Source organism: Pangasianodon hypophthalmus, chromosome 30, assembly GCF_027358585.1.
Source record: "Pangasianodon hypophthalmus isolate fPanHyp1 chromosome 30, fPanHyp1.pri, whole genome shotgun sequence".
Classification (NCBI taxonomy): domain Eukaryota; kingdom Metazoa; phylum Chordata; class Actinopteri; order Siluriformes; family Pangasiidae; genus Pangasianodon; species Pangasianodon hypophthalmus.
The window spans coordinates 8,482,264-8,494,525 of NC_069739.1; the positions used below are offsets into that span (position 1 = coordinate 8,482,264).

Sequence of the window (12,262 nt, forward strand, 5' to 3'; positions counted from 1 at the left end):
AGTCTGCTGGGAGTTAAAGTCATCAAGCTGAGGTCATCTGTGCACTGAAATCTTGAATAGAGGTTTGATGAAATTCACAGTTTTGTGTGTGTGTCTGTGCGTGCACCAGCATCGATGGCTTGGTGAAGCTGCGCAGCCTGAAGAAGAGGATCGCCATGCTCAACGAGGTTGTGACCGGTCTCAAAGAGAGCAAACAGGAAATGAGCAAACAGATCCAGGACCTGGATGCCTCCATCGACACACTCATGCGCAAGATTAAGGTTTGTGGGGGGAAAAAATGAGAGTTGTACTGAAGTAATTAAACACAACTAGCAGTTAAAGGTGCGTCAGGACACTTTTTGTTGCTGTAATTTTTGTAATGGAAGATCTGATAAGGAAGAAAACTTTTCTTGGGTTCTTTAGTGCCTCAGGCTTGTAAAGTGAGGGACTTGGGGGGGAAGAACTATGCCATGTTGGAGGGAAATAACAAGAGTCAATGGAGGAAAATCCCTAGGGATGTGGAGGAAAGAACTGAGGAACATAGAAGAAAAGACTGGGGGGAAAGAAAATGGGGAAAGAAATGGGGGACATGAAGAAAAGGACTAAGAGAGAAAAGGTGAGGGACATTGAAGAAAAAAAAATCAAGGGACATAAAGGAAAGGACTGAGGAACCTGGATAAAAGAACCGAGGGATGTTGGAGAAAGAATTGGGGGACATGGAGGGAAGGACTAAGAGGGGAAAAAGTGAGGGACATTAGATGAAAAAAATCAAGGGACTTTGAATGAAGAACCAAAGGATATAGGAGAGAAGAATGGAAGGAAATAAGCAAGCGATGTGGGAGGATAGAAAACCAGGGTGCTGAGGTAGGATCTGAGGGATAGGAAAGGACAAGGGGGTGTAGAGAGAAGAACCAAAGGATATAGAGGGATTTGCCAGAATAAGAAAGAGGCATGGGAGGGGAAAAAAAGAAGAACTGAAGGCTATGGAAAGAAATAGACCAAGGGATATGGGATATGGAGCAAAGCAAAAAGAGAAGGAAGAATTAATAAAGGATTTGGGAGGGGGGATATGGGAAGAATGGAAGGGTGCAGAAGAACTGTTTCTGTGATGGCCCAGAGTTGTAAAGAAAAGACAAAAGATGGTGTAGCAGCTGGATAAGCTCGACTCCTTAGGCAGTACATATGCTTTAGGGGAGTGGCTTCAGGGGAAAAAACTGAAGTTTCCAAAAAAACTGACTTCCTCTAAAGCTGCTGACTATACCTATTTTGGATCCAGCTAATATTCTGTTTTATGCACTTGGGTCTGTGTATCTGTTTAGTGGAGTACATATGTTTTGCTCCTGCCTTTTATTAAAGTAGTTAACTTCGATAAAGTACCTTGTACCAATTTTTACACCAGCAGTTCTTATTATAAGGAATCCAAGACCAGTTTAACACATCAGTATTCAATCAATATCTTTTACTCACTTGGTGAAGTACTCATTCAGTTTTTCCATGCTCGAAGGTTTAACAACCACACAAACATCTGACCTGTACCCCCTGTATATATATATATATATATATATATATATATATATATATATATATATATATATATATATACATATACATATATATATATATATTCTTCTTTTTCTTCCTTCCTTTCACACACTGCTGCAGTGATGAAATGGAAAACAGACTTATAATAAAAATTGTGGAACCAATCAAGGATTGTCACTTTGAAAATTCTCTCCAATTTTCACTCAAGTCACTGACCTTGATTAAGTAAGGCAAATGTATAGCATAGCTTAGCATATATTATAGCTCATTATATATATTCACGGTGCCCTTAAAGATGTCACCGTCTGGTCCTGAATCTCAGGGAGATGCTGAGTGATGCTGTCTGAGCAGCTGCTGGTGCATATTAACCAACATTGTGGCTGTGTCTCTTTGGCCACTAATTCTATTATTCAAATCAATACCATACAGTGTCAAGTGTTAAGAATGATTGGCATGTGGATTGAAGGCCATCACAAATATGTTAAATACTCATGAATATTAATGTGCAGGAGAAACAGAAGGAATAAGGAGCTCTCTGAGGATTAAGTTTGAAGTAAGGGGCGTGGGAGGAAAGTCACCAAGAGATCTTGAGGAAAAAGCTACTAGACTTTGAGGGAAAAAGTGAGAGACGAAACTTTAAAAGAAGGTTGAGGAGACATGTCTGGGAAGAAGCTCTGAACATGGGAGGAAATACACCGAGTGACATGGAGAGTAGAACCTAGGGACGTGGAAGGAAAGGACTAATGGATGTGGAGAGAAAAACTGAAAGCCGTGGGATGGAAGGAAGCACGGGAAATGAAGAGCAAGAGCCATGGAAGAAAAGCAGGATTTGAAAGGAAGAACTGAAGGATATGGAAAGAAGAACTGAATGATATGGAAAGAAGAACTGAAGAATATTTAAGGAAGAACAGATGCATATGGAAGAGAGAACTGAAGGATATGGAAAGAAGAACTGATGGATCTTGAAGGAAGAACTTTATGGAAGAGATTTGAAAGGAAGAACTGATGGATATGGAAAGAAGAACTACAGGATATTGAAGGAAGAACTAATGGATATGGAAGGAAGAACTGAAGGATATGGGTGGAAGAACTGATGGATATGGAAGGAAGAACTGATGGATATGGAAAGAAGAACTGAAGGATATGGGTGGAAGAACTGATGGATATGGAAGGAAGAACTGATGGATATGGGTGGAAGAACTGATGGATATGGAAGGAAGAACTGATGGATATGGAAAGATGAACTGAGGGATATGGAAGGAAGAACTGAGGGAGCTAGCAAGCAAGAAGAAAGGGATGTGTGAAGAAAGAAATAAGGGGCATCAGACTGAAGAAGCAAAGGAAAAAAGAAATCAAGAATATGTGGAAGAACCAAGAGATTTTGGAGGGAAGAACTCAGGAAATTGGAGTGAAGCACTAAGTCAGTCAGAGGGAAGATATTAGAGGCAATGGAGGAACAAACTTAGTGATGTGGAGGAAAGAACTGAGAAATGTTCGGGAAATAACTGGGCATTAAAGGGGAGTAAATGAGGGACATTAGAGAAAAGAAACTTATGTAAAATGTAACAAATGTTTATGAAATCAAATGTACCTAAAGTCCTTCTCTGTTGTGTTATTCTGCTTAGAGCACCATGATGAGCCGCATAGACATGGATCACGAGCATCAAGCGCTGGTGACGCGCTCCGAGCGCCTCCTCTGTGCCATGCAGAAACAGAAGCAGGAGGAGGAGGAGCGTGAGAGACTGCGCCACATCCAGGAAGAGATGGAGAAAGAGAGGAAGAGGAGGGAGGAAGAGGAGAGACTCCGCAAACAAGCAGAGGAGGAGAGACGCCTGTAAGAGAGCGGTTTGGGGTTTGAAAAGAAATTTAAAAAGTGATTATTATAAAGTGAAATGAAGGTAAAAGGAAAAGATGGCAGAAAGAAAAGACAAGGAAGGATGGAAGGAAGTGAAGAAGGAAGGAAGTGATGAAGGAAGGCAGTGAAGAAGGAAGGAAGGAAGTGAAGAAGGAAGGAAAGAAGTGAGGAAGGAAGGAAGGAAGTGGAGAAGGAAGGAAGGAAGGAAGGAAGGGGAGAAGGAAGGAAGGAAGTGGAGAAGGAAGGAAGTGGTGAAGGAAGAAAAGAGAAGAAGGTTAGAAATAAGTAAAGGAAGCGTGAAAAGAGAAGCAAAGATGCCTTCTGGCAAAGAAGAAAGGAAGGAAGGGAAGAAAAGTGAGAAGAAAGAAAGGAAGGGAAGAAAGGTGAGAAGGAAGAAAGAAAAAGTGGGAAGGAAGGAGAGAAAGGAGGAAGGAAAGAAACATAAAGAAAAGGGGAAATGGTAGGAATGAAGGACAAGGTAAAATCTAATGAAAGCCAGAAGGAAAGGAATAAAAGAAAGAGAAGAAGGGAAGAAATAAGTAAAGGAAGAGTGGAAAGAGAAGTAAAAATGGAAGTAAGAAGGGGGAAGAAGAGATAAGTGAGAGAGAGAGAGACTGAAAGAAGGAATGAATGGTAAAGAAGGAAAGAGGTCAGAAAGGTGAGGAAGAAATGTAGGAGAGAGAAAGGACGAAGGAAAGAAACAAAGGAAAGGGAACGTGGAAGGAATGAAAGACAAGGTAGAAAAGAGAGAAGAAAAGAAAGAAGGATGAAAAAGTAGAAATAAAGAGTGAAGAAATGGAGTAAATAAAAGAATTAAATAGAAAGGAAGAACAGACCTGTGGATGGAAAGAGATAAGGGAAGAAGGAAAGATCAGAATGAAAGAGAAGGTACGAGGAAGGAAAGAAAGGAAGAAAGAAGATAGCCGCAGAAATTAAGATAAGAGATAACAGAGGAGGGAGAGGAGATGGACTCAGATTAGTGAGGGGGAAGTGAATACATAGGCTTAGGGAAAAAAAGTTAAGACAAATATTGGAACTGATGGGCAAAGACTGATAATGAAGAGAGAGAGAGAGAGAGAGAGAGAAATAGAGGCTCTTTCAAAAGATAGGGGAGAAATAAGATGGATAAGCTTGGAAAAAAAGGGAACGTGAGATGGAACAGGAAGAATAGGAAAAGGAGATGAATAGATGAGCATATATTGGATAAAAAAAAGAAATAAGAAGTATAATGCTTAGCTCTAGAAAGGAAAGACAAGAATGGATGAACAGAATGGATAGAGAGATACAGTAGATATAGATACAGAGACTGTGACTCACTTTGCATGCTTTGTCATTCCTGTCCTTTATTCAAGCTTCATAAAGTCTTTCTCACAGGCTCAAAGCTCTTAGTGTCCGTCTCAAATCAGTGCCTCTGAATGCTAGTCATTTGGGATGAGGCCAAGGGCTGCATCCTGCCTCAGGGCCATGTCCGATCTCTTAGTAGTGCCCTTCTTCTTCAATGAAGGGCGCAGCAGAGGAGCATAACTGACACAGTAATTGAATGAGCGGAGATGAAGCGCAGCCACATGAGGAGTTATTGATAAAGTCACGCTCCCTGCGAAGTGCGCAAAGAGGGGGAAGACTGACGTGACGGGATTCTGTATCTGACCTTGCTCATCCATCCGTTTAATACACTCACTCATCCCTCGCTTTGTGTCTTTCTCACTTTTTATCAAGTCAGTTAGATTTTCATTGTCCTCCCATACATCTGCACATACGGTGGATATAAAAGGTCTACACACACCTGTTAAAATTGCTGGGATTTTATGATATAAAAAAACCAAACAAGATAAAACACATCACGCAACAACAGTCAGGTGAAAAACAAATAGAAATGTTTCGGGAAAAATAAAGAAAAAGAAAGAACTCACAATAACCTGGTTGCATAAGTGTACACATCCCTTAACTAATACTTTGTTAAAGCACATCTTGCATGTAAAACAGCACTCAGTCTTCTTGGGTAAGAACTTAGCACATGTTGATTTGGTAATTTTATTCCACTCTTCCTTGCAAAAATGCTCCAAATCTATCAAATTGTGATAATTCTTCTGAAGCCATTCCTTTGTTGACTCAGATTTCTGTTTTGGGTCGTTATTGCACTGGAAGGTAACATCTTTTTCACCTTCAGCTGTCTTAACAGAGGCCTGCAGATTTTGTGCCAAAATAGATTGGTATTTGGAGCTATCCATGATTCCTTCTATCTTGACTAGAGCCCCAGTCCCAGTTGAAGAGAAGCAGGCCCATAGCATGATGCTGCCACCACCATGCTTCACCATGGGTGTGGTGTTCTTTGGGTGAAAAGGTGTCTTGTTTTTGCGCCAAACATATCTTTTAGGATTATGCTCAAAAAGTTCTATCCTGGTTTCTTAAGACCATAACATACTTTGCCACAGTTTTTTGCCACACTTCTGTCTAGGCACTCTACCCCGTAGCCCAGACGTGTGAAGAATACGAGAGATTGTTGTCACATGCAGGGAGTGAGTAGTACTTGTCAGATATTAGGGCCTTTCGCACCGTGGGAACCTTTTCATAGTACCTGAACTAATTGTGGAACTACCCACTTTTTGGCGTTTTCGCACCTCCTGAACTGGGTGCGATTTTAGTACCGGACTGCCTTTTTCGAGAACCAAATTAGCTCCTACTCTGGAGCAGGGTCTAACCAGCACAACTGGTACTATCCGTGACGTAAGTAGACGTTGATTGGCCAAACGCGTACGAAAACGCCCTCACCCGCCATGATTTAAAACGCCGTGTAAACATACTGTAGTGTCAACTTATTTCTCAGGAATGGAGAACAGCGATAGATGGACGCGAGACACAACAAAAACACAGCTCCGATCACAGCGTCCTCCATCCTCCGCTTGTTTACGTTGTTCTTCTTTGTTTTTGTTGTTGAACGCCACGCACAAATGACGTCGCTGTCGATCGGCTTACGTCACTTCCTAGTGCCCACTGTTGGTGCGAATGCAACCCTTTAAACGGTACTGGGAAATAGTTTGCGAAAAATCGCCCAGTACTTTAGTACTGTAAATTTAGTTCTGGAACTAAAGCGGTTGCTGTAGGTCTCTCAGCAGCTTCCTTGATAAGTTTTCTTCTTGTCTTTTCGTCAATTCTGGAGGGACGTCCTGTTCTTGGTAATGTCGCTCTGTTACCCATTTTCTCCGCTTGTTGATGATGGCCTTCGCAGTGTTCCATTGTAATGTTTTGGAATTTCTTTTGTAACCCCTCTGCTGATTGAAACGCAATCTGCTGATTTGTAAGCTCTTTGAGGAACATGGCTTCAGCAGTCACACGAAACCAAGAAGATGTAAAGAAAATCCTACAGAAGCAGCTGATCTTTGTTTAAGGTTAATTAGAATCACTGCGTTGATGACAGGTGTATGAGAATTAATTTAAACATGAGTTTGAATGTGATTGGTTCATTCTGAGCACAGTCACATGACCCGGGATAAAAGGGTGTACACACTTGTGCAGCCAGATTATTGTAAGTTTTTTCTTTTTCTTTTTTTTTTTTCTCTAAAATTTCAAATTTGAATTGTTTGAATTTTATTGGTTGGTGTATCATATTAAATGTATAAAAAGATGTGACATGATTTTATCTTGCTTTCATTTTTTTTACGTCACATAAACCTGCATTTATAACAGGGGTGTGTAGACTTTTTATACCCACTATATAAAGTGATATAAACTATTGTTCGTTATACCTTGTGTTTTGTCTCCCGATGCAGGAAAGCAGAGATGGAGTTGAAGAGGAAACAGGAAGAAGAGGAAAGGAAAAAGAGGGAGGAAGAGGAGAGAAGATTGCAGGTGGGACACGGGTGCTTCAGCAGAAGTGGCCTTTCTAGCTCAGACATCAGTGTGCTCTTTGCTTGTTATCTGAGCACCTCGGCAATGCAGGCAGTGTGATGGATGCTCCTCTGCTCATCTGCTATCTTCTACCTCTTCTCACTTCATCATCTCTGCTTTTTTTATAACTTGTTTTCTCCACAGCTGCCATTTTTTTCCCTCTTCATCCATTACTCTCTCTTCCTTTGTAAGTGTGTTTATTAGAATACTCGAAAACTACTACGACAACTGAAGTTTAAAGAAAAAATGGTTAAGATGAAGTAAAAATCTATTTAAATTGCATTAAAAATTGGAAAATTGGAAACTAACAAGGAAGGAGAGGAAGGAGAGGAAGTAATATGCAAAGGATATAATGAGGACGGAAAGGTAGGAAGAAAAAAAAGGAAAGGAATGAGGAAAAAGGGTGGTAGGAAGGAGGAAATGAGGAAGGAGAGTAGGAAAGAGTAAGTGAAAGATAGGAGGAGTAAAATTTAAAATAATGTACAAGTAAAAATAAAAACTGTCAAAAATCTCTCTCTCTCTCCCTCCTGCTGTCTTTCTTTCCCTCTGTGTCTCTCTGTCTCTCTCTAACTGTCTCTCTGTCTGTGTCTGTTTCTCTTCCTGCCTTTCTCTCTGTCTCCATTTTGCTTTGTCTTTCTCTATCTCTCTGTTTCTGTTTGTCTTTCTCTCTCTCTCTCTCTCTCTCTCTCTCACACACACACACACTGTCTTTCATTCACTTTTGCTGTATCACTATCTCTCTATCTCTTTTGCTCTCTCATGGTCTCTCTCTCTGCTGTCTCTCTCTCTCTCTCTCTCTCTCGTGCCTGTCTGTCCCTCTCTATTCTCTATCATAAAGCGATGTCCAGGATCAATGGTGTTTGAGACTACTTTACTCTCTCTGATCAAACTTCTTTCCTGAGGCACTGCGCCTACGGCATCTGTATTTTTCTCTCGTTTTTCCCTCTCCCTCTTACTCACTCTTTTTTTCCCTCTGTCTGTCTGTATCAAAGGCATAGTCTCCACGCACATACCGTAGCCTCCTCAGGCTCCCTAAACACCCCCTGAGCGGAGCTGTTGAAAATCACGAGTTCTCACCTCAGAACGCTCTGAACACTTTCTGCGTGTCACGATCTTAAGCCATTAGATCATGCGTACTTTAAGACAATGCAAAGCACAGCATGAATGTTTAAATCGTGCAGGAGAGCTGCTGTTTAAAGTCCTATCAAGTATCTGACTTTCAAAGATTATGTGAGAAGACGGTGGGATGGATTAAACACTCTCTGATAGGGAAACCCTCTGTCTAATCAATTCAGTTCAACTCAATTTATTTCAGGATATAAATTTATCCTTAATGAGCAAGCCAGAGGTGATGGTGGCAAGGAGAAGCTCCCTGAGATGATATGAGGAAGAAACCTTGAGAGGAACCAGTCTCAGAAGGGAACCCATCCTCATCTGGGTGATAACGGACAGTGCAATTATAAATAAATCCCTTCTATAACTGTGTACTACATGGACAAATAGTGCAATTGTGTAACCAGGTTCCTGGTTACAGTTTTCACATGAAGTCTGTTTTGTTGAATCTATCCACTGTCCACTGATGGAGACCTGAGTGCAGAACTGCTCTCGGCAACCGTATCACAAAGCCACCAGAGCAACCACAGTCCCAAGCCATCACTGTACAACTGCCCGTATGAACCGCAGTCCAAAGCCATCTCCACGGTCCCCAAGCGGCACCATCCCCAGCAATCCCAGTGATCTTCAGGCCGTCCATGTGGGGCCACCCCCAGCAGCAGCAAGCGATCTACATAGAACCTTTGAGTCATCCGTGAGGGACGAGCACAGGAGCATGTTAGGATATATGGTAGGATAGAGTCCGAGAAATGGCGAAATAAGCTGGAAGCCACACAGTGATTCCCAGAGACTCAGGATTTATATGGAATTATTATTGTGGATCCAAACAGGGTCAAGGTCACAGCAAGGTCAAATGTCAGAAAGTGTTTTTCTTCAATACCTTCCTTCCTGTTTGAAGAATATTTTAATCGTATTTGAGGCGTACAAATTAATAACAAGAAAGACTAGACGAGGAGTAGTTGGCGGCTACACCACTGGTGTCGAGTTCTACTTTTTTTCCCCCTGTGTAATGCCGGAGTAAAGCTGAGGTTTAAAGTCTGGCCAAGCATGAGGCTTGTGTAGGTGGATGAAAGACATAGAGATACTGCCAGTCGAAAGTTTTGAACCCCCTACTTTAAGGCATCCTTGATTAATGCTAGAGAGTGTAATCATTCTCACTCTAATGATCATCAAATATGAGAAAATCTAAGTGCTTTGGGAACTGAGAAATCTTTGTATCTCTTTAATTTTTTAGAAACAGTCCAGATTAATTTGGCCCTTGTAGCACTCAGCATGAATTGTAGGTAGATTAGCACTCTCCATGAGTCAGTGCTTTAGGCTTTTAGATTGAATAGATTATGCATCCTCAACAAATATGAGTACAGAAATGAAAAGTAGGTGGAGTTCTTGTTTGTTTGGTTGTGTTCAATGAAAATGTGGAGCTTGTTGGGAGGGTTGCCAGGTTTCAGCAAAATTGCACAATAGACGTGAATGGTATGAGCAGATATCCTGATGCAAGGATGCAGATAGTTAAGAGCTGGATGTAGATGGATACAAAAAGAAGACAGGGATGGATGGAGAGAGAGAAAACACAGACAGGTGGTCACTGTGATCACGTCTTCACATCTTTTTTCATACTCCGGACGACGGTAGCAAAGTTGCCTTAGAGCTCAGAGCTGAGTCATGAGAGAGGCGGGGCGGCGTGCGGCGGAGCGCAGAACATATTGTGGAGCACCAAAGAGAATATTTTTTGAGCACTGAAGGTCACCCTGTGTAAGGCTTGGCTGTACGCTTTCTCAAAATATAATAACACGTCCATTCGTTCACTCCTTCACACATACTTCCATTTCTTTTTTCGCCTTAATGGGTGTCATCAGGATAATTTATGAAGTGAGTGTTTGCGGTAGAGTTGGTGGTTGTGGCTCTCGCTTTCTCTCTCTCTCTCTCTCTCTCTCTCTCTCTCTCTCTCTCTCTCTCACACACACACACACACACACACACACACACACACACACACACACACACACACACACACACACACACACACACGGAGGATGATGATCTGTCGTGCGTGTGCGCTATGACGTTAGTTATTATGTAGCTTCCTCCCGTGAGTTATGATACTCCGGACAGCCGAGTTGGATGGGAATGTCTCTGGGAGTTTGATAAATCTGCAGCTGCTGCAATTCATTTTTCAGCAGAACGGACAGGAGCTCTGGGCTCCTGATGAGGAACACACCACCCTGTACACTCGCACTTCTCAGCCTTTTATAGCCTGCAGTGAACTTTGGAAAGTTTATGAGCTCGCACAGCCCCTTGCTTTCCTCCTCTCCAGCGTCCCACAGAGAAACTCACAGCGAGTGTAAATGCACAAATCTGTTCCGGTGAAGCAGACACAACAATGCTGGCTACGTGTGAGCCAAACGTAGCAACTCGGATGCTTAGCAACCCTATGGTTTCCTGGTAGAGGTTCTAAAATTACAATATTTTATGACGTGTTACAAAATCTCAGGTCGATAAAGGTTAAGTAAATAGGAATACGTACAGATACATATTACTTTACTCAGCAAGTAGCCATAGCATTTACAAAGGAAAGGACTGTGTACTATGCGAATTGAATGATATTGTGTGTTACGCCACAGCATTGTTGAATTCCCGGTTCTGATTGGTCACGAGGTAGTTCCGACTGTAGTTCCAGCTGCAATAAAATTTATATTAATATTATTCTAATATCATTGTTTCTATAGTCACAACATATACAACAGATGCTCCATGTAAAGTTTCTAAAAAATAAAATGATGATATGGTGAAGTTTTCTCTGATGAGATGTTTAGCATTTATGGAAGGTAAAGCTCTTTCAAAATCTTTGCATTTTTCCACCCTGGAAAAGTCTTCAGGATGGAGGGATTTGCACTTTCACAGTTACATGACAAGCTGCTTTTTTGTCTTACTAAAATCAAGAGCAAAAAGAGAAGTTAATGAGGAAATGATTCTTTATAGCTGATATCCTAAGTGTATTAAGAGGAATAAAACATCGATGTTGATGCTGTTATTGAAAAAAAATCAACTTTAGGGTGGTAACATTGATTATTTTCCTATAACAGCATGCGCCATCATGTTATACTCTTTACATACTGCATTTTCTTTGGTAGGAGGAGATGGAGCGGCAGATACAGGCCGAGCGAGAGGAAGAGGCGGCCCGGCAGGCGGTACTGGAGCAGGAGAGGCGGGACCGAGAGCTGGCTCTGCGAATCGCTCAGAGTGAGGCGGAGCTTATTCCTGAGGACACGGGAGATAGCGGACTGCGCAGGTACACACTTTTTTGTTTGTTGATCTTTACTGAGATAATGACCAAACTTCAGAAGACTGTATGCAAGAATAACCATTTATTGTTTTACTGAATGCTTTTACAGAAATTGTATAAAACTTTAATAGCAATTCTGTGAGCTAACAGTGGAGATTTAATGTCGTATGACTTTGTGTTTAGATGAAAGAGAAAAGAGGCCTCGATATGAAAAGCAGACAAATGGCTGACATGTAGACTTAACCCTTTCATGCATAAATTATATATACACATATCCAGATTCTTTTATATTTTCTCTTTTTATTTACATAAAATTGTATGATATATGAATTTTGATTCTGTTGAAATATTACTTAAATTTAAAAAAGTAAATGGCTTGTCCATGAGTAAAAAAGGCTTAAATAGTATGCCTGAAATAATAATAAAAAAAATTTAATCTTTATTTTAAAAATTAAATCATACTTCAGGTCTGAGTTTATAATATTGAAGACAAAAATTTTAGAAAATGTAATTTCTGAACATACAAACTTTACAAGGTTTAAACACTAGTTTAAAAAAAAAAACAAAAAGAAATGAGTTTTTAAGTTTAATTAATTAATTAATTA

General features: G+C 40.9%; 1 protein-coding gene across 6 annotated transcripts in view; it reads left to right on the forward strand.

Annotated features, from left to right (window-relative positions):
• Positions 1–12,262, forward strand: part of myo6a (myosin VIa) — a 116,641-nt gene that overhangs the window by 85,780 nt on the left and 18,599 nt on the right. For all 6 annotated transcript variants that reach the window (XM_026918190.3, XM_053231693.1, XM_053231695.1 and 3 more), the window contains exons 25-28: positions 110–260; positions 3,147–3,355; positions 7,144–7,222; positions 11,506–11,663. In XM_026918190.3, the coding sequence (XP_026773991.1) occupies positions 110–260; positions 3,147–3,355; positions 7,144–7,222; positions 11,506–11,663 (597 nt within the window). The remainder of the gene's footprint in view (positions 1–109; positions 261–3,146; positions 3,356–7,143; positions 7,223–11,505; positions 11,664–12,262) is intronic.